This window comes from Bos indicus, chromosome 3 (assembly GCF_029378745.1).
Source record: "Bos indicus isolate NIAB-ARS_2022 breed Sahiwal x Tharparkar chromosome 3, NIAB-ARS_B.indTharparkar_mat_pri_1.0, whole genome shotgun sequence".
Taxonomy (NCBI): Eukaryota; Metazoa; Chordata; class Mammalia; order Artiodactyla; family Bovidae; genus Bos; species Bos indicus.
Window position 1 is genome coordinate 19086402 of NC_091762.1, and position 20103 is coordinate 19106504.

Genomic DNA, 20103 nt, shown 5'->3' on the forward strand with positions numbered 1-20103 from the left:
TGTTACGTTCATCTGAATCCCCTCAGACTTCAAAGTTAAAATCAGACAGGAGAAACTCCTAAACTCATTCTATGAGGCCACCATCACCCTGATACCAAAATCAGACAAAGATGCTACAAAAAAAGAAAATTACAGGCTAATATCACTGATGAACTTTGATACAAAAATTCTAAACAGAATTGAACAACACATTTAAAAGATCATACATCATGGTCAAGTGGGCTTTATTCCAGGGATGCAAGGATTCTTCAGTATATACAAATCAATGTGATATACCATATTAACAGATTGAAAGATAAAAACCATATGATCATCTCAACAGATGCAGAGAAAGCTTTTGATAAAATTGAACACCAATTTATCATAAAAAACTATTCTCCAGAAAGTAGGCATGGAAGGAAAATATTCAACATAATAAAAGCCATATACAACAAACCCAGAGCAAACACTATTCTCAACAGTGAAACCTGAAAACATTTCCTCTAAAATCAGAAACAAGACAAGGGTGCCCACTCTTGCCACTATTATTCAGTGTAGTTTGGGAAGTCCTGGCTGCTTCTCAATCAGAGAAGAAAAAGAGATAAAAGAAATCTAGATTAGAAAAAAAGAAGTAAAACTCTTACTGTTTGCCGATGAAATGAGACTATACATAGAAAGCCATAAGGATGCCACCAGAAAATTACTAGAGCTAATCAATGAATATAGTAATATTGCAGGATGTAAAATTAACACAGAACTCCCTTGAATTCCTATACACTAACAATGAAAAATCAGAAAGATAAATTAAGGAAACAATCCTATTCACCATTGCAACTAAAAGAATAAAATACCTAGGAAAGTCTACCTAAAGAGACAAAAGACCAGCATGCAGAAAACTATCAAACAGTGATGAAAAAAAATCAAAGGTGACACAAACAGATGGAGAGATATATCATGTTCTTGGATTGGAAGAGTCAATATTGTGAAAATGACTATGCTACCTGAAGCAATCTATAAATTCAATGCAATTCTATCAAACTACCAATGATATTTTTCACAGAACTAGAACAAATAATTTCACAATTTGTATGGAAACACAAAAGACCCTGAATAGCTAAAGTAATCCTGAGACTGAAGGATGAAACTGGAGGAGTCAACCTTCCCGACTTCAAACTATACAACAAAGCTACAGTCATCAGGACAGTATGGCATTGGAACAAAAACAAATATATGGAACAAACAAAAAACAAACAATGGAACAAGATAGAAAGCCCAGAGATGAATCCACCCACCTATAGGCACCTTATCTTTGACAAAGGAGGCAAGAATATACAATTGATATTATACATATTTCAATGCCATTCTCCCAAATCATCCCACCCTCGCCCTCTCCCACAGAGTCCAAAAGACTGTTCTATACATCAGTGTCTCTTTTGCTGTCTCGTATACAGGGTTATTGTTACCATCTTTCTAAATTCCATATATATGCATTAGTATACTATATTGGTGTTTTTCTTTCTGGCTTACTCCACTCTGTATAATAGGCTCCAGTTTCATCCACCTCATTAGAACTGATTCAAATGTATTCTTTTTAATGGCTGAGTAATGCTTCATTGTGTATATGTACCACAGCTTTCTTATCCATTCATCTGCTGATGGACATCTAGATTGCTTCCATATCCTGGCTATTATAAACAGTGCTGTGATGAACATTGGGGTACACGTGTCTCTTTCAATTCTGGTTTCCTCAGTGTGTATGCCCCAGTCCAGGTTCGATGCAGGATACTGGATGCTTGGGGCTGATGCACTGGGATGACCCAGAGGGATGGTATGGGGAGGGAGGAGGGAGGAGGGTTCAGGATGGGGAACACATACGTACCTGTGACCAATTCATTTTGATATATGGCAAAACCAATACAATATTGTAAAGTTAAATAAAATAAAATAAAATAAAAGAAGTCAGTAAACAGAATCAAGTCCAAAAAAAAAAAGAATATACAATTGAGAAAAGACAATATCTTCAATAAGTGGTGCTGGGAAAACTGGACAGGTACATGTAAAACACTGAAATTAAAATACTTCCTAACACCATACACAAAAATAAATTCAAAAGGAATTAAAGACCTATATATAAGACTAGAAACTATAAAACTCTTAGAGGAAAACATAGGCAGAACACTCTGACACAAATCACAGCAAGATCCTCTATGATCCACCTCCGAGAGTAATGGAAATAAAAACAAAAATAAATAAATAGGACCTACTTAAACTTAAAAGCTTTTGCACAGTGAAGGAAACTATTAACAAGGTGAAAAGACAGCCCTCAGAATGGAAGAAAACAATGGCAAATGAAACAACTGACAAAGGATTAATCTCTAAAATATATCAACAGCTATTGCAGCTCCATACCAGAAAAACAAACAATCCAATCAAAAAGTGGGCAGAAGACCTGAAGAGATATTTTTCCAAAGAAGACATACAGATGGCTAATAAACACATGAAAAGATGCTCAACATTGCTCATTATTAAAGAAAGGCAAATCAAAATTACAATGAGGTGTCACCTTTCACCGGTCGGAATGGCCATCAAAAAAATCTACAAACAGTGAATGCTAGAGGGGGTGTAGAGAAAAGGAACCCTCTTGCACTGTTGATGGAATGTGAATTGATACAGACACTATGGAGAACAGTATGGAGGTTCCCTAAAAAAACTAGGAATAAAACTACCGTATGACCCAGCAATCAGGCATATACCCTGAAGGAAACCATAACTGAAAAAGACACATGTACCCTAATGTTCACTGCAGCACCATTTACAATATCAGGACATGGAAGCAACCTTGGTGTCCATCAACAGATGAATGGATAAAGAAGCTGTGGTACATGTAACAATGGAATATTACTTAGCTATAAAAAGGAATGTATTTAAGTCAGTTCTAATGAGGTAGATGAACCTAGAGCCTGTTTTACAGAGTGAAGTAAGTCAGAAAGAGAAAAACAAATATGTAATAACACATATAGATGGAATCTAGAAAGATGGTACTGATGAACCTACTTGCAGGGCACCCAAGGAGACACAGACATAAAGAACAAACTTGTGAACACGGTAGAGAAAGGAGAGGATGAGACAAATTGAGAATAACATTGCAACATATACATTATCATATGTAAAATAGATGGTGAGAATTTGCTGTAAGATTCATGGAGCTCAAATCCATGCTCTGTGACAACCTAGAGGGATGGGATGGGGTGGGAGGTGGAAGGGAGGTTCAAGAGAGAGGGAACAGATGTATACCTATGGCTGATTCATGTTGATATGTGGCAGAAACCAACACAATATTATAAAGGAATTACCCTCCAATTAAAAATAAATATTTTTAAAAGTCAGGTGGGAGAGCCCAGGATCAAGGAAGTCATTCTAATTCCTAGAAGTCTTCTATTATCTCTATCGCACTGGTCCGTAAAAGGATGCTAGAACTGATCAAACCTAGAGTTTCTTATTTTGAAGGAAAACTATAGATGAGGTAAACCCAAATTCAGAACTCCAAAGCTTACACATCCTATACTATCTCTCAATTGACAAGTATTGGTCAATATACACTAATTATGACTAATTGTGTCTGTTATGTTACTTGCAGAATTTACGTACTTTAAAAACTACACAATTGGAACTAAATTCTAAGGAAATAATCCAAAGTAGAGAAAATACCATATTCATAATGTTCCAATGGTCCTTTTCATTTAAAGCAGCAAAAGATTGGAAACAATTTACATGTACAATTTAAATGGTTGAGTAAAATATAGTATATCATTTTAAAGGACTATTTTTCTGCTGTTGAAAATGGTGATAACAGATTAAGGACATGAGAAAGTCAACACTAAAGAATTTTAAGTGATGAGGTAAAAGGAAAAATTATATTTCTTACTGAGATTACAAGTATACTAAGAAAAGTTACAAAAATTTGGAGGAAATATATCAAAATTTTACCATTAGTTATATTAATATGAAGAGATAATACATGGGTTAAAGTTTTTTTGTTTTTCTTTTCTTTCCTTACCAAAATTTTTGAGCTGAAAATCTGAAGGGACAAGGCAATCTAAAACCATAGAAAAAAAAACAAAGGTACAAGTATTGGGCTAGGGAGTGGAGTAGTCTCAGTCGTACTCATATTTCCCCTCATGAAGTCAAGACTTTTTTATAGCTAGAAAGTTTTTAGTTCCATAGAGTTCTTAAGACAGGCTCCCTAAATTCTTACCATTTGATCAGGACCCAACCCTGAGGTCAGCAGAAGCCTATTTGGCTGGTTATTCCATCACAGTAAGTGTACCTCCCTGTATGCTGGGTGTAGTCCAAGTGTTGTAGGTACTTTGAATCTGAATGACTTGGTAAGGGTGACTGGAAGTAGAATATTACAGAGGTGATAGCTTCTGCAATCTTAATGTTCTAGGACTTCTGCACAAGTCACAGTAACTGATTTTCCTTTGTGGTGCCTGTGGACATTTGCTTTGTTCAGCTCCTTTGCAGGCGACACTTTGTCCCTCATCCTCCAGGGCCGCTGCACCTTTCCACCTGCTGCGTGGGCACAGGTGTGGTAGCAGTGCTAAATGCTACAGGGAAATGGCACTGGTGGAAGCTGTGGTTATTGTGACACCACAAAGGAGAACTTTTCTCCTCCAACCTCCTCCTCCTCTTTCTTTGTGTTGTCTTTCTGTTCTCTTTCTGAAAGAACATTTAGCTCTTTCACTGACTTTGTTGCATAGTTCAGAAACCTGGGATTAGCTCTGGTATTTTTCCTCTTCCCTCACTCTCCTTTATCCAAATAGTCACCAGTTCTGCTTCATGCACTCATAATTTTTCAGCTGAGTTACTCCAGTAGCTTCCGAACAAGGCCCTCTAATTCCAATTTTGAAATCACTCTCCCTATCTTTCATATTATGACCAAATCTGATCTTGTCACTCCCTCGTTTAAAATCCCACCAAGAGCACTGCAGATGCAATTCAAACCAGTTAACTTAATGTGGAAGCATCCCACAGTCAGGCCCTTGCTCCTCCCCTTGTACTGAAACAATGCCAAACTTCCTTGAGGTCTTGTTTCTTTTATTTGTTATTTACTTGTTTGTTGACTGCACTGGTCTTCAGCAGCACACAGGGCTTCTCCTAGTTCTAGCGCACTGTTGCAGGGCTTCTCATTGCAGTCCACTATCATAGTTGCCCCTCAGCCTGTGGGTTCTTAGTTCCCCAACCAGGGATCAAACCCAAGTCCCCTGCATTAGAAGGCAGACTCTTAACCACTGGACACCAGGTAAGTCCTGAGCTCCTAGTTTCATCATCTGTAAAATGGGGATATAATTAGTACATACTTCATATGGTTGTTGTAAGGCCCCTCAAAACTGTTTCATGTCTCCTTGCCTTTGCACACAATATTCCTTTGCCTACAATACTCTTTCTGTCTGGCTGATTTCTGCTTGTCTAATTGAATCTAGTGAAGATTCAAGTCAAAGGACCCCCTCCCTGATTACGCAATCTGAGATGAATACCTCTCCCCTGTGCTCTGGCTTCCTGTGTGTTTCCCACTGGTAGCACCTTTTACGTAGAGAAAAGTTGTCTGACCTTCATCTTTCTTTATTACCAGTTTCTGGCTCACTTGTGCTTCATTAAGGTTTGAGAAAAAGAACGGGCTCTGCAGACCTGGGCTTAATACCAACTCTGCAACTAGCTAGTTGGATGACTTTGAGCAAATCATTTATCCTCTCAATCTCCCATCTCTCCTAAGGAGGGAGGACCAGGTGATGCTAGAAATTTGTTTCCACTTCAAAATGACAAGCTTTAGGGAAGAGGAAAAGCAGTAAGATAGTCTTAGAAAATAGAATATGTTATGAAATAGGATGTACCTTCCTTTACTCTCCTTTTTCTCCTTTTAGAGGTTGTTTTCTACTGAGAAAGTCATTCATAAGGACTGGGCTCTCCCCAACCCCAGCTGGAGCAAGGACTTAAAACTCCTTTTTGACCAGTTTATGAAGAAATGTGAAGACGGCTCCTGGGAACGTTTGCCTTCATATAAACGTACATCTACTCAAGAGAGTGAAGACTTCAAGACCTATTTCCTTGGTAGGAACAGCTACTGTCCCATAATATCAAATATCAAATATAAAACTTAAATATCAAATATAAAATTAAGAACAGATTGAAGCACTAGTTATCACTTGAAAAAGGAAGGAGGAACGTGCAGGGGGGGTTGCTATATTCTCCAGTTTTATAGGCCAGAAATCGCAATAAATTTTGCAGATTGTAGGAGAGCATAAAGTCTATTGCCATTAATAAGACTGCCCCCACCATGGCATCATCATCAGCATTAGCAGGAAGGGGCCCCAGAAAGCCTCCACCCTCCCACATTCTCATCACCTTTCTGTCTTGAGGCTGTCATCACTAACCTTAATTTACTATTTATCCCAATATGTGGCTCTGTCCCCCTAGGAAGCTCAGAACACTCAAGTCACCCCCTCATCTCACAGACTCTAAACTCCCACGGCAGACCACCCCACGTCCAACATACACACACATGGCACTTCTTGTCCTGTGTGTGTGTGTTTTAATTAATAGATTTTTTTTTTTAGTAGTAGTTTCAGGTCTATAGTGAAAAGAATGGAAAGTGCAGAGTTCTCAAATATCCCTTACTTCCCTCTGCCAGGTTCCCATTTATTAATATCTTATGATAGTAAAGTATGTTTGTTATGATGATGAGACTGTATTGGTAACATGAACTTAAGTCCATAGTTTACATCAGGGCTCATTCTTTGTGTAATACTTTATGCAGCTGGACAAATGTATAATGACATGTATCATACTGAATAGTTCCACTGCCTTAATAATTCACTGTGTTCCTTCTGTTCATCTCTCCCTCCTCCCTCCAAACCCTTGGTGACCACTGATCTTTTCACTCTCTCCATAATTTCGCTTCTTCCAAAATACATACAGTATGTAGTCTTTTCAGATTGTTTTCTTTCACTTAATAATATGCATTTTTAAGGTATATTTATTTATTTTTTCCATAGTACTTATCTCCATAAGACAATGCTTTGTGTTTTTTTAACGGTTTATCTCTCACCACTAGAGTGTTTGCTTCATAAGGGCAGAGATTTTTATGTGTTTTATTCCCCACTATATCTCCAGTGCTTAGAATAGTACCCGGTACATAGTAAGTGCCTTATACATACTTGTAGGAAGAAGAGAAATAAGAAGGGAGGGAGGAAACACACACCAGGGAACCTGCTTAAGATGCTGTACTTGGTTTTTTGTTTCTATTTTTTACCTAAAACCTCTGCCCTTCTGGAGTAATGAGAGACAAACCACTAAGTAATGAAAACAAAGTAAGTCAGATGGTAATACACGCTGTGAAAAAAATAGATGCACTTCAATAACAACAAAAGAGAGTCCTCATATAGGAATTGGGAGGAACAATGTACAGCCACCTTTTCTACCCATTGCTTTTTTTTTTTTTTTAAAGGAAATTTATTAGCACATATACCTCATGTATACCTGGGAGATACCCAGGGGAAAGTAGTGAGTAACTCCCCTAGATGGTCTAAGCCACTGGGTTAAATACCATTTCAACTAAAGGCAAAAGAAAAGGGTTAGGGATAGGAGGCAGTATGGGGAGATTACCAGGACAAGATGTAAGTTGTTGCTTTCTCCCTTGAAAAGAGTCTCTTGTGATACAGAGTTTTCTGTCTCTTACTGATACAGAGATGGATATTTCCTTTATATGTAAATTTCTGAGGTTATTGATATTTCTCCCTTGCAAAAAGTTAACGTCAGTTGTTTTGTAATAGAGAACATGTTGGGAGCTTCCCCGGTGGCTCAGTTGGTAAAAAATCTGCCTCCAATGTGGGAGACCTGGGTTTGATCCCTGGGTTGGAAAGATCCCTTGGAGAAGGGAGCATCTACACACTCCAGTACTCTGGCCTGGAGAATATCATGGATTGTATAGTCCAGTTTAGTTCAGTTCAGTCGCTCAGTCGTGTCCAACTCTTTGTGACCTCGTGTGCTGCAGCACACCAGGCCTCCCTGTCCATCACCAACTCCCGGAGTTTACCCAAACTTATGTCCATTGAGTCGGTGATGCCATCCAGCCATCTCATCCTCTGTCATCTCCTTCTCTTCCTGCCTTCAAGGTACTGGAGTTTCAGCTTCAACATCAGTCCTTCCAATTCAGGACTGATTTCCTTTAGGATGGACTGGTTGGATCTCCTTGCAGTCCAAGGGACTCTCAAGAGTCTTCTCCAACACCACAATTCAAAAACATCAATTCTTCAGCACTCAGCTTTCTTTACAGTCCATCTCTCATATGCATACATGACCACTGGAAAACCCATAGCCTTGACTAGACAGACCTTTGTTGATTGACAAAGTAATGTCTCTGCTTTTTAATAATGCTATCTAGGTTGGTCATAACTTTTCTTCCAAGGAGTAAGCGTCTTTTAATTTCATGGCTGCAGTCACCATCTGCAGTGATTTTGGAGCCCCCAAAAATTAAGTCTACCACTGTTTCCACTGTTTCTCCATCTATTTGCTATGAAGTGATGGGACCAGATGCCATGATCTTTGTTTTCTGAATGTTGAGCTTTAAGCCAACTTGTTCACTCTTTTCTTTCACTTTCATTAAGAGACTCTTTAGTTCTTCTTCGCTTTCTGCCATAAGTGTGGTGTCATCTGCATATCTGAGGTTATTGATATTTCTCCTGGCAATCTTGATTCCAGCTTGTGCTTCATCCAGCCCAGTCTTTCTCATGATGTACTCTGCATATAAGTTAAATAACAGGGTGCCAATATACAGCCTTGATGTACTCCTTTTCCTATTTGGAACCAGTCTATTGTTCCATGTCCAGTTCTAACTGTTGCTTCTTGACCTGCATACAGATTTCTCAGGAGGCAGGTCGGGTCTGGTATTCCCATCTCTTTCAGAATTTTCCACAGTTTATTGTGATCCACACAGTCAAAGGCTTTGGCATAGTCAAGAAAGCAGAAATAGATGTTTTTCTGAAACTCTCTTCCTTTCTCAATGATCCAACAGATGTTGGCAATTTGATCTCTGGTTCCTCTGCCTTTTCTAAAACCAGCTTGAACATCTGGAAGTTCAGGGTTCACGTACTGTTGAAGCCTGGCTTGGAGACTTTTGAGCATTACTTTGCTAGCGTGTGAGATAAGTGCAATTGTGCAGTAGTCTGAGCATTCTTTGGCATTGCCTTTCTTTGGGATTGGAATGAAAACTGACCTTTTCCAGTCCTGTGGCCACTGCTGAGTTTTCCAAATTTGCTGGCATATTGAGTGCAGCACTTTCACAGCATCATCTTTTAGGATTTCAAAAAGCTCAGCTGGAATTCCATCACCTCCACTAGCTTTTTTCATAGTGATACTTCCTAAGGCCCACTTTTTTCATTCCAGGATGTCTGGCCCTAGTTCAGTGATCACACTATTGTGATTATCTGGGTCGTGAAGATCTTTTTTGTATGCTGCTGCTGCTGCTGCATCGCGTTAGTCGTGTCCGACTCTGTGCGACCCCATAGATGGCAGCCTTGCCACCTCTTCTTAATATTTCTGCTTCTGTTAGGACAATACCATTTATTTCCTTTATTGTGCTTGTTTTTGCATGAAATGTTCCCTTTGTATCTCTAATTTTCTTGAATAGATCTCTACTCTTTCCCATTCTATTGTTTTCCTCTATTTCTTTGCATTGACCACAGAGGAAGCCTTTCTTATCTCTCCTTGCTATTCTTTGGAACTCTGCATTCAAATGGGTAAACCCTTTTCAAAAGGGTATACCTTTTCTCCTTTGCCTTTTGCTTCCCTTCTTTTCATAGCTATTTGTAAGGCCTCCTCAGACAACCATTTTGGCTTTTTGCATTTCTTTTTCTTGGGGATGGTCTTGATCACTGCCTCATGTACAATGTCATGAACCTCTGTCCATAGTTCTTCAGGCACTCTGTCTATCAGATCTAATCCCTTGAATCTATTTGTCACTTCCACTGTATAATCATAAGGGATTTTATTTAGGTCATACCTGAATGATCTAGTGGTTTTCCCTACTTTCTTCAATTTAAGTCTGAATTTGGCAATGCTGCTGCTGCTGCTGCTAAGTCGCTTCAGTCGTGTCCAACTCTGTGCGACCCCATAGACGGCAGCCCACCAGGCTCCCCCATCCCTGGGATTCTCCAGGCAAGAACACTAGAGTGGGTTGCCATTTCCTTCTCCAATGCATGAAAGTGAAAAGTGAAAATGAAGTCGCTCAGTCGTGTCCAACTCCCAGCGACCCCATGGACTGCAGCCTACCAGGCTCCTCTGTCCATGGGATTTTCCAGGCAAGAGTACTGGAGTGGGGTGCCATTGCCTTCTCCAAATTTGGCAATAAGGAGCTCATAATCTGAGACACAGTCAGCTCCTGGTCTTGTTTTTGCTGACTGTATAGAGCTTCTTCATCTTTGGCTACAAAGAATATAATCAGTCTGATTTCAGTATTGACCATCTGGTGATGTCCATGTGTAGAGTCTTCTCTTGTGTTACTGGAAGAAGGTGTTTGCTATGACCAGTGTGTTCTCTTGGCAAAACTCTATTAGCCTTTGCCCTGCTTCATTCTGTACTCCAAGGCCAAATTTGCCTGTTACTCCAGGTTTTCTTTTCTTTCTACTTTTGCATTCCAGTCCCCTATAATAAAAAGGACATCTTTTTGGGGTGTTAGTTCTAGAAGGTTTTGTAGCTCTTCATAGAACTGTTCAGCTTCAGCTTCTTCAATATTACTGGTCGGGGCATAGACTTGGATTACTGTGATATCGAATGGTTTGCCTTGGAAATGAACAGAGATCATTCTGTCATTTTTGAGATTGCATCCAAGTACTGCATGTTGGACTCTTTTGTTGACCATGATGGCTACTCCATTTCTTCTAAGGGATTCTTGCCCTCAGTAGTAGATGTAATGGTCATCTGAGTTAAAGTCACCCATTCCAGTCCATTTTAGTTTGCTGATTCCTAAAATGTCGATGTTCACTCTTAGCATCTCCTGTTTTACCACTTCCAATTTGCCTTGATTCATGGACCTAACATTCCAGGTTCCTATGCAATATTGCTATTTACAGCATTGGACTCTACTTCCATCACAAGTCACATCCACGACTGGGTGTGGTTTTTGCTTTGGCTCCATCTGTTCTTTCTTTCTGGAGTTATTTCTCCACTGATCTCCAGTAGCATACTGGGTGTATGTGTGTGTGTGTGTGTGTGTGTGTGTGTGTGTGTGTGTGTGTGTGTATATAAAATGCCTAAAATGTATACATTCTTTATTTTTAGAGTCAGCCTTTTTGGTTTCCTACTTGCAACACCCTTTGTATGTTCATTCAGCAACTATCTGTTGAGGATCTGTGCTCTACAAAGCATATTCCTGAAATAAGCCTGAGTGCACAGATAGGGTTCCTGACTTCATGAAGTTTTTACAGATATTTCTCATTTTACTCATTACCTTTTAATCATGTAAACATATCTTTAGGGAGGCATTTGGGGATTGTGATGTTTTGGGGTTGTTTTCTTTTTTCTTTTGGCCATGCTGTGCAACTTCCTGTATCTTAGTTTCCCAGCCAGGATTAGAACCCATGCCATCTGCAGTGGGAACAGAGAGCCCAAACCACTGGGCCAGGAACTTCCCATGATGCTTGTTTGTCTAAGGACCCCAAGTAGGCCCTTAATGTTGCCTGGCCATCGTATTTCATTTTTTCCCTTGTCTCCTCACTCTCCTTCTCTCCTGGATGACTGTCTCCTACCTTCTTTTTCTCAAGCCTTACTCTTAGCTGCTCTTGTCTCCTGTTTCATAGAAAATCAAAGCAATCAGAAGAGAATTTCCAAACAACCCCTGCTTCCTCCCTGTATCTGTGCCTGATGTTCTGCTTTGTCCTGTGGTGAATGAAGTAACCATACGCTAATGAGAGGTCAAGCTGTCGATGTGTGCACTATACCCCTTTGGCCTACTTAAGGATATCCCTTCTCTGCTACATCTTTCTCATCAGTGTACAGACATGCCACATCTCAGTTTCTTTCTTCCTAGTCTCTCTTAAACCCTCTCCAGGCAGACTGTCACTCACACCACTCCATCAGAACTACTGTCACCGATGACCTTCATGTTGCTAACCAGTGACCTCACTTAGCTTTTGGCACAGCTGATGACTCCTTTCTCCTTGAACGTGGCTTCCAAGACACCACATTCTTCTACTTCACTGCCTCTTGACTTTTAGTTTCTTTTGCCGGTTCCTCCTTGTCCTCAAACTTGGTGTTAGGATGCCCCATGTCTCCAATCTTAGTACTCCTTGCTTCACTATACTCTGTTGGTAATCTCATTCAGTCACATGGCTTTAGAGGCCATCCGAAAGATAACTTCCTCATCTAATGGTTGAAATTTAGTGAGTGCGTTCAAATTTTGCTTCCACAATTTAAAGCTGTGTTGCTTTGGGCAAGTAATTTTACCTTTCCTTGCCTCAGTTTCCTCATGGCATTTGCTGAGTACTTCAGTATTTGCTGAAAGAATGAAACAAAAATAAAACCACCTTTACCAAAAAAAATGGTTATTTATAAGTTTCTTTATAGAACTACCAGTATAGAGAGAAATGAGAATTAACCATTTTACAAATAAGGGGGAAATTTAGCAGTTTGTAGTACTAATTCCATTCTAACTATTGAACACCTCACACAATTAATTGAATATACTTAACCAGTACAGTTTGGCTTCTATGCTAATAGCTGTACTGAAAGTTCTTCACTTAAGCCACTAGCAACCTAATTGTCAAATTTGATGGACATTTTTCAGTCCTTACTGTGCTCGATCTAGCTATTAATTTCATTCTCCTTGAAATGTTTTGTCTGTTGGCTTTCACAAACTTCTCTGAGCAATTTTCCCTTTCTCCTTCTATCCACTCTGTAAATATCAGTGGTTTCCAGGGTTCAGTTCCCACCCACATGTTTCTGCTCATCCTTTCATCCAACCTAACTACCCTCTCTTGCCTGAAACTTGACCCTCTCAGACTAGGGAGGAGTTTGAGGTCCTCTCTTCTACCCACACTTGCTTTCAAATCATTACTTCCTCTGCTTCTTAGAAAACCCCATTCCTTTTGAGGTTTATACCTTCTGACTTTATCACCCTCAACTTCCTCTGTCATCTACCAACCTCTCCCTCATATGTTGAGCATTTCAGCACCTGGTTAACTCTTCCTCTCTACCCAGTTCCATACAGTATTCTCGGCAACCCAGCATCCAGATAATGGCTACTTGGTTTATTTACCTCCTCATAAACTTTCTTTTGCACAGCCCCAGCAACATGCTCCTGTAGACATCTTGAGCCTTTTCGTCTTCAGAAAATGCACAACCTCCAAATTCACACATTTAGACATCCTTTTTTTTTTTTTTTTTTTAATAAATTTATTGCATCCATCACGGGTGTACATGTGTTCCCCATCCTGAACCCCCCTCCCGCCTTCCTCCCCATACCATCCCTCTGGACCATCCCAGTGCACCATCCCCAAGCTTCCTGTATCCTGCATCGAACCTGGACTGGCGATTCAACATTGACTAGACATCCTTTTTTTGACTACAACCTTTTTCCTACCAGCTTACTTGTGCAAAGGCCCCACAGAAAAAATTATTTGGCTTCATTAAGACTCATTGAGTCATCTCATTGAGTCCTCTACTTTCTCACTATCTCCATAGCCCTCTTTTATCTGAACTTCTTTAGCGTACTTGTGCAGGATAACCCCAGCCCTGGATGAATCCAGCCATCTGCCACCACGTATTTGCACAGGCCCTCACATAGCTGGAAAAAATCACCCCTCGACTCCGAAAAGTTTGGTGGTTGTGATTTGATAGTGTTTCAGTGATCTTCTCACTCATCTTTTTTTTTTTAATAGGCTCTCTTTTTTTTAAATTTTTATTTATTTATTCAGTTTTGGTTATGCTGGGTCTTCGTTGCTGTGTGTGCTTTTCTCTAGTTGAGGTGTGGGTTTTTCTCTAGTTGCAGCAAGCAGGGGCTACTATGTTGCAGTATGCAGGCTTCTCTTGTTGCAGAGCACGGGCTCTATGGCCCACAGGGTTCACTAGTTGCAGAGTGTGGGCTCGGTAGTTGTGGTTCCTGGGCTCTAGATCACAGGCTCAATAATTGTGGCACACGGGCTTAGTTGCTCCTTGGCATGTGGGGTCTTCCCCAGCAGGGATCAAACCTGTGTGCCCTGCATTGGCAGGTAGATTCTTTTACCAGTGAGCCACCAGGGAAGCCCCTCACTCATCTTTCTTATCGGCCTCCTTTCATCCGGCTGTCAGAGATTCTGAATGCAAATTTGATCGTGTTACTCCTCTGCTACCTTCAGTGTTATCTCATGTATTAAAAGACCAGTTCTTCTCAGATTTTAACATGAATATGAAGCAGCTGGGAATCTTGTTAAACTGTAGGTTCAGCTTCAGTAGGTCAGGAGTAGAGCCCAAGAGCCTGCATTTCTAACAGACTTTCCCACCATCTTTTTTCCCTCATTTTTATAAGGTAACCTCCATGTTTAGTAATCTAGACCAGAAGTTCTGAAATCCTAAGTAAAAAATTAGAAAGACTTGATGCTTATCTTATCCTGAAGTCCCAGAATGTCAGAGTTGGGACAAACGTTAGGGGTCATTTGGATTTATCTACTCGCTGTATGGAGAAAATATGGAGAAAGGAGCAAATTCTAGGCCAAAGCTAAGTCACAAAAAATTTTCCGACTCTCAGGACAAGACTCTTTCTACTGTGCCATGAGACTGATTCTCAATTTTAAGTTTCTTTGGCTCTTCAAATCATTCAATTTCTCAACAACTGCTAGAATGAACATAGTGTGTGCCTATGTGCCAGTTGTTGAGCACATGGAGTCCAAAAGACAGGGTGTCTGCCACCAAATGCTCAAGGCATAAATAACAGGCATCCTTTCTTGTCCTCCCCACTTCTCCCAGATCGTCTCATCTCATATCCTTTTCCAAGTTTGTAAATGTAAATCTTATAGCAATAAAGGAAACAGCATTATACATAGCAAATCATGATGAGCTGTAAAAGAAAGCTGAGAGTTTTGGGAATTAAATCTTAAAATGTATATGAAAGAAAAAATATGCCCTTCCCTCAGAGCAGTAGTTTTTAGTCTTTATTTTGAAGTTACCTACATTTTGACTCACAACTCAGAACACACAACTTGTGCACAGTTGTATAACTGAGAAAACATATCTAAATGAGTACACTAGTACTTATCCAGGATATATGTGAAGCATGAGGATTTTTTTTTTAAGTTTCTTTTTAAAGTCTTACAACCCACTAACTTGATTTCATGAACCATAATGGTTCTGACCCTGAGTTTCAGACTCAAGCATCATAATTACATTGAATATTGGGTTGAACTGGCTCAGTTTCTGATTCAGTATGATATCTATCTTCTGCTCAGGTTAAACTCATGTCTGCAAGGAAAATTCCTCTACTATTACATTCCTCACTCTCTTCAAATCCCATTTTAATTGCACTTATTTGAAGAAGGATTTCTGTCTATACTTTATTATATTATTCCATATTCCCTTCACATTTATGTACTGTATTTCCTGATTGCCATGTGTTAGTACTTTGTTTTGATTTCATTTATTTTTTACTGTGTCCCCACTTAGACCAATTCCACAGGAACAAATATCCTATATTCTCTTTCTTTGGAACTCTCCCATCCCCTTCGATTTTGCACCTGGCTGGCATTTTAATCAATCATCTATTGACCTGTGATTCTCACAGGGAACAGATATTTGTCTCTGACATGGTGTTTTTCTCATACCTGTTTCTCATGTGCGCATCCATCTGATTGCCCTGCAGACCCAAAGCTTGTGGAAGAAGAACGATTATCACAGGCCCAGCTCTTCACCAGAGGCTTTGAGGATGGCCTGGGCTTTGAATATGTGATATTCAAGAATAATGATGAGAAAAGGACAGTTTGCTTGTTTCAAGGAGGTCCTTATCTGCAAGGAGTACCTGGGTAAGAATGATAGCCTAGAAATGTGGATCTAAGAAGAGTATCGCCTTGTATCAATGGACTACAATAAAGGCATTCAAGTGGTAATATAGATATATATTTACTGACATGGATATATATATATATAGAGAGAGAGAGATGCAAATTATTGAATGACAAAAGCATAGGACGTAGTGCAAGCATATAATTTTAGAGAGTATCATTAACATGTTAATAATGGTTTGTCACTAGATGGCCTTATAGCCTTCCCTGAAGGTGGCTCAGCAGTAAAGAATCCACCTGCAATGCAGGAGATGTGGGCTTGATCCCTGGGTCAGGAAGATCCCCTGGAGGAGGGCATGACACCCCACTCTAGTATTCTTGTCTGGAGAATCCCATGGATAGAGGAGCCTGATGGGCTACAGTCCATGGAGTCACAAAGAGTCGGACACGACTGAGCGACTTAGCACACTTTCATCTAGATGTATGCCCAGAAGTGGGATTGCTGGATCATATGGTAACTCTATTTTTAGTTTTCTAAGGATCCTCCATACTGTTCTCCTTAGTGGTTGTACCAACTTGCATTCCCCCCAACAGTATAGGTGAGTTCCCTTCTCTGACCTAGCAACAGCAGCAGATGGCCTTATAATCTTTAGTTTCTTTTTCTTCTGTTTGTCTGCATTTCCTAAATTTTTAAACAATGATTTATATAGTTTGATAAAAACATAAATTTCCTAAATTGCATTTCAGCTTTTTGCTTACTTGTGACCTGATTATTATTAGGTTCTAGCTTTGTTACAAATACTACAGTATTATGCTATGAACAAAACAAAGGTGAGAAGAACATGAATATAATTTGATATTTAGTACCTTGCATGTGAACTATTAAGTAAGTGGAACTTTCAGAAATAAATTATATGGGATGCTTGGATAATTTTTGTCTCTGAAGAGGCGGTTCTCAAAACTTCTGATACCTTTCTCATTTCCTCCTGTTGTACCTAGATTGCTTCATGGAGGTGCCATGGCAACAATGATAGATATTGCTCTTGGTTCGTGTACTGGCGGAGCTGTCATGACTGCAAATCTCAACATCAATTTTAAAAGGTAAATTCATGGGTATTCTTTACTTCTTAGTTGGATTCCCCAGCAGCAGACCCTGAGAAAAGGATTTCTGTGCAAGAAAGAACGTACTCGGAGAGGAAACTAGCTAGGGCATGGGAGAAGGACAGGGAAGGAAGTCACCCAAGGTTAGGCTCTCAGTCCTGCAAAGGGTAGCTTCATCCTGAACATGCAAAGAATTCCAGAGTGAAATGTGTACCTCGGGATTGTCCCTACCTCAGGCAAGGGAGCTGGAGTCTTCATATTCTCTCACACATTCGTCATAAGAAAAGAACTACCCTGGGACCATAAATTCCCAAGTACTTCTCGCTCACAGTCTTTCAGCAGAGCAGGCTCTAAGAAAAGTATCCAAAAAGCAAAGGGAAAAAAGGATTGAAAGGAATCTGAGTGAAGCACTAAATACCTCTACATAACAAAACATAAGTTTTATATAACATTACACAAAGAAATAAAAGGGCAGCAAGAAAATTTTGGTATCCATTAAAAACAAAGCTCAGCATGATCTTATCTAATTCTTCAATTATGCAGCTATACCTCTACAGTTAATCAAATATTATGGATATTGGCATAAGCATAGAGAAGGAGACCAATAGGGCAGAACAGAGTTTAAAAACAGAGGTTAGTAGAGAAGAGCTCCAAACAAGGTTCTGAGGGTTATTATTTCACACAGTAGGAAGCATGTAGGTAACAAAACATCTCCATATTATATTCCAGAGAGTTGGATGGCTTCTGTTGGATGGCTTCTGTGGCAGTCATCAGGGAGCCATGCTTCATAGATAATGGGTTTATTCACTTTAAGTAATACTTATCTAGGTATGTCCTACTCAGGGCATCCTATAGAAAAAGACTCTTCCCCCCTATCATGTATCATCAGTTTATTTCAGGGGTCAGCATAACTTTTTCTACAAATCTTTTATGCTTTATGGGCCATACAGTCTCTGCAACTACTCAACTCTGCCAGCATAGCACAAAAGCAACCACAGACAATACATAAATAAATGGATAAAGCTGTGTTCCAATAAAATTTTATTTTTAAAACAAGTAGCTGGCCAATGAGACATACTTTGCCAACTCCTGGTCTAATTACCTGCAGGCCCAGTGAGAAAAAATTAGTCAGAGTCACTTGCCCCCTGGGAGCGTTTCTCTTTGCTCCCCACAAGACACACACACACACACACACACACACACACACACACACCAAAAAGTTGGAGGCCAGATGCTTTAACTTCATCCTCCCCAACTGCCAATAATAGTAACTTCAAAATAAAAATAACTTTAACAAGATAGAAACTTATGTGAAAGAAATCTAGTATGGCAGCTCCAGAGATGCAGGCTCTTTCCAGCTCATCTTTTCACAGTTCAGAGTGGCAATAAAACCTGTCATCACATGTCCTGCACAGCAGGATTGAGGAATAAGGATAGAGTTGTCTTCTCTCTTTCAAAAAGACTTCTTGTATGTACTGCACAACACACCCATTTAATCTCATTAGCATTAAAAGAGATTGGGAAAGTGGTTCCTTAACTGCTATTACTGTCACCCCAATTAAATTCAGTGTCATCAACTAACACAACTACAGACATTTTTTTTAATTTTATTTATTTTTTGTCTTGGTTGCTGCACGAGGGCTTTTTCTTGTTGCAGCAAGCAGGGGGCTACTCTTTAGTTGCCATATGCAGGCCTGTCATTGCAATGGCTTCTCTTGTTGCAGAGCATGGGCTCTGGGACACACAGGCTTCAGTAAATTGTGGCTTATGAGCTTAGCTGCCCTAGGGGCATGTGGAATCTCCCCAGACCAGTTATCGAACCCATGTCCTTTGCATTGGCAGGTAGATTCTTAACCACTGGACCACCTGAAAGTCTACAACTATAGACATATTAACAAATCCACACATAAATAATACAATATAAATTATTTTAAATACTAAAGCACTAATTAAAAACATAATTGGATTTAACTAAACATCAAGTTAGTTTCTTCTAATTATCAAATTATCTCAGTGATTACAAATCTTATTATTTCATCTACACTTAACCTTGTATTTCCCAGGTGGCACTAGTGGTAAAGAACCTGTCTACCAATGCAGGCGACATAAAAGACATGGGTTTGATCCCTGGATTGGGAAGAATCCCTGGAGGAGGGCATGGCAACTCACTCCAGTATTCACACCTAGAGAATCCCATGGACAGAGGAGCCTGGCAGGCTGCAGTCCATAGGCTTGCAAAGAGTTGGACACAACTGAAGTGACTTAGCACACATGCACATTCCCATTTGCACAGAATTTTTTAAGTTTGATGTATTCCCCTTTTTTTTAAATTTTGTTGTCTCTGTCTTTGGTGTCATATCCAAGAAATCATTACTGAACCAACATCATGAAGCTTTTCCCCAATGTTTTCTTCTAGGAGTTTTATAGTTTTAGGTCTTTCATATAGGTCTTCAGTCCTTTTCACATTATTTTTCTTATACGTGGTTTAAGGCAAAAGTCCAACTTCATTCTTCTACTTGTGGATATCCAGTTTTCCCAGCACCATTTTTTTAAGAGACTGTCATTTCCACATTGAGTTGTTTTGGTCACTTGTAGAAAATCATTTGACCATATATGTGAGGGTTTATTTCTAGGCTTTCTATTCTATTCCATTGATCTATATAGTCTGTCTTTAGCCAGTACCACATTATCTTTATTATTGTAGTTTTGTAATGTTTTGAAATCAAGAAGTGTGAGATTTACAACTTTTTCCTTCTTTTTCAAGATTGTTTTGGCTCTTTGGAGTCCCTTGAGATTCACGTAAACTTTAGGTGGATTTTTCTTTTTCTACAAAAAAATGTCATTGAGGAGAGAACAAGATGGCAGAGAAGCAGGTGGACATGGAGAACATCTCTCTCACGGATACATCAGGAATACACCTTCAGACACAGAAGTGCATGCAGAACACCAGCTGAGAGCAGATGGAAGTACTTGACCAGCAGAAAAGAATATATAGAACCAT

At 39.6% G+C, this 20103-nt stretch overlaps 1 protein-coding gene across 2 annotated transcripts in view; it reads left to right on the forward strand.

The window, feature by feature from the left end:
* Positions 1–20103, forward strand: part of THEM4 (thioesterase superfamily member 4) — a 49367-nt gene that overhangs the window by 7299 nt on the left and 21965 nt on the right. For both annotated transcript variants that reach the window (XM_070785663.1, XM_019955437.2), the window contains exons 2-4: positions 5901–6087; positions 15863–16022; positions 17001–17102. In XM_070785663.1, the coding sequence (XP_070641764.1) occupies positions 5901–6087; positions 15863–16022; positions 17001–17102 (449 nt within the window). The remainder of the gene's footprint in view (positions 1–5900; positions 6088–15862; positions 16023–17000; positions 17103–20103) is intronic.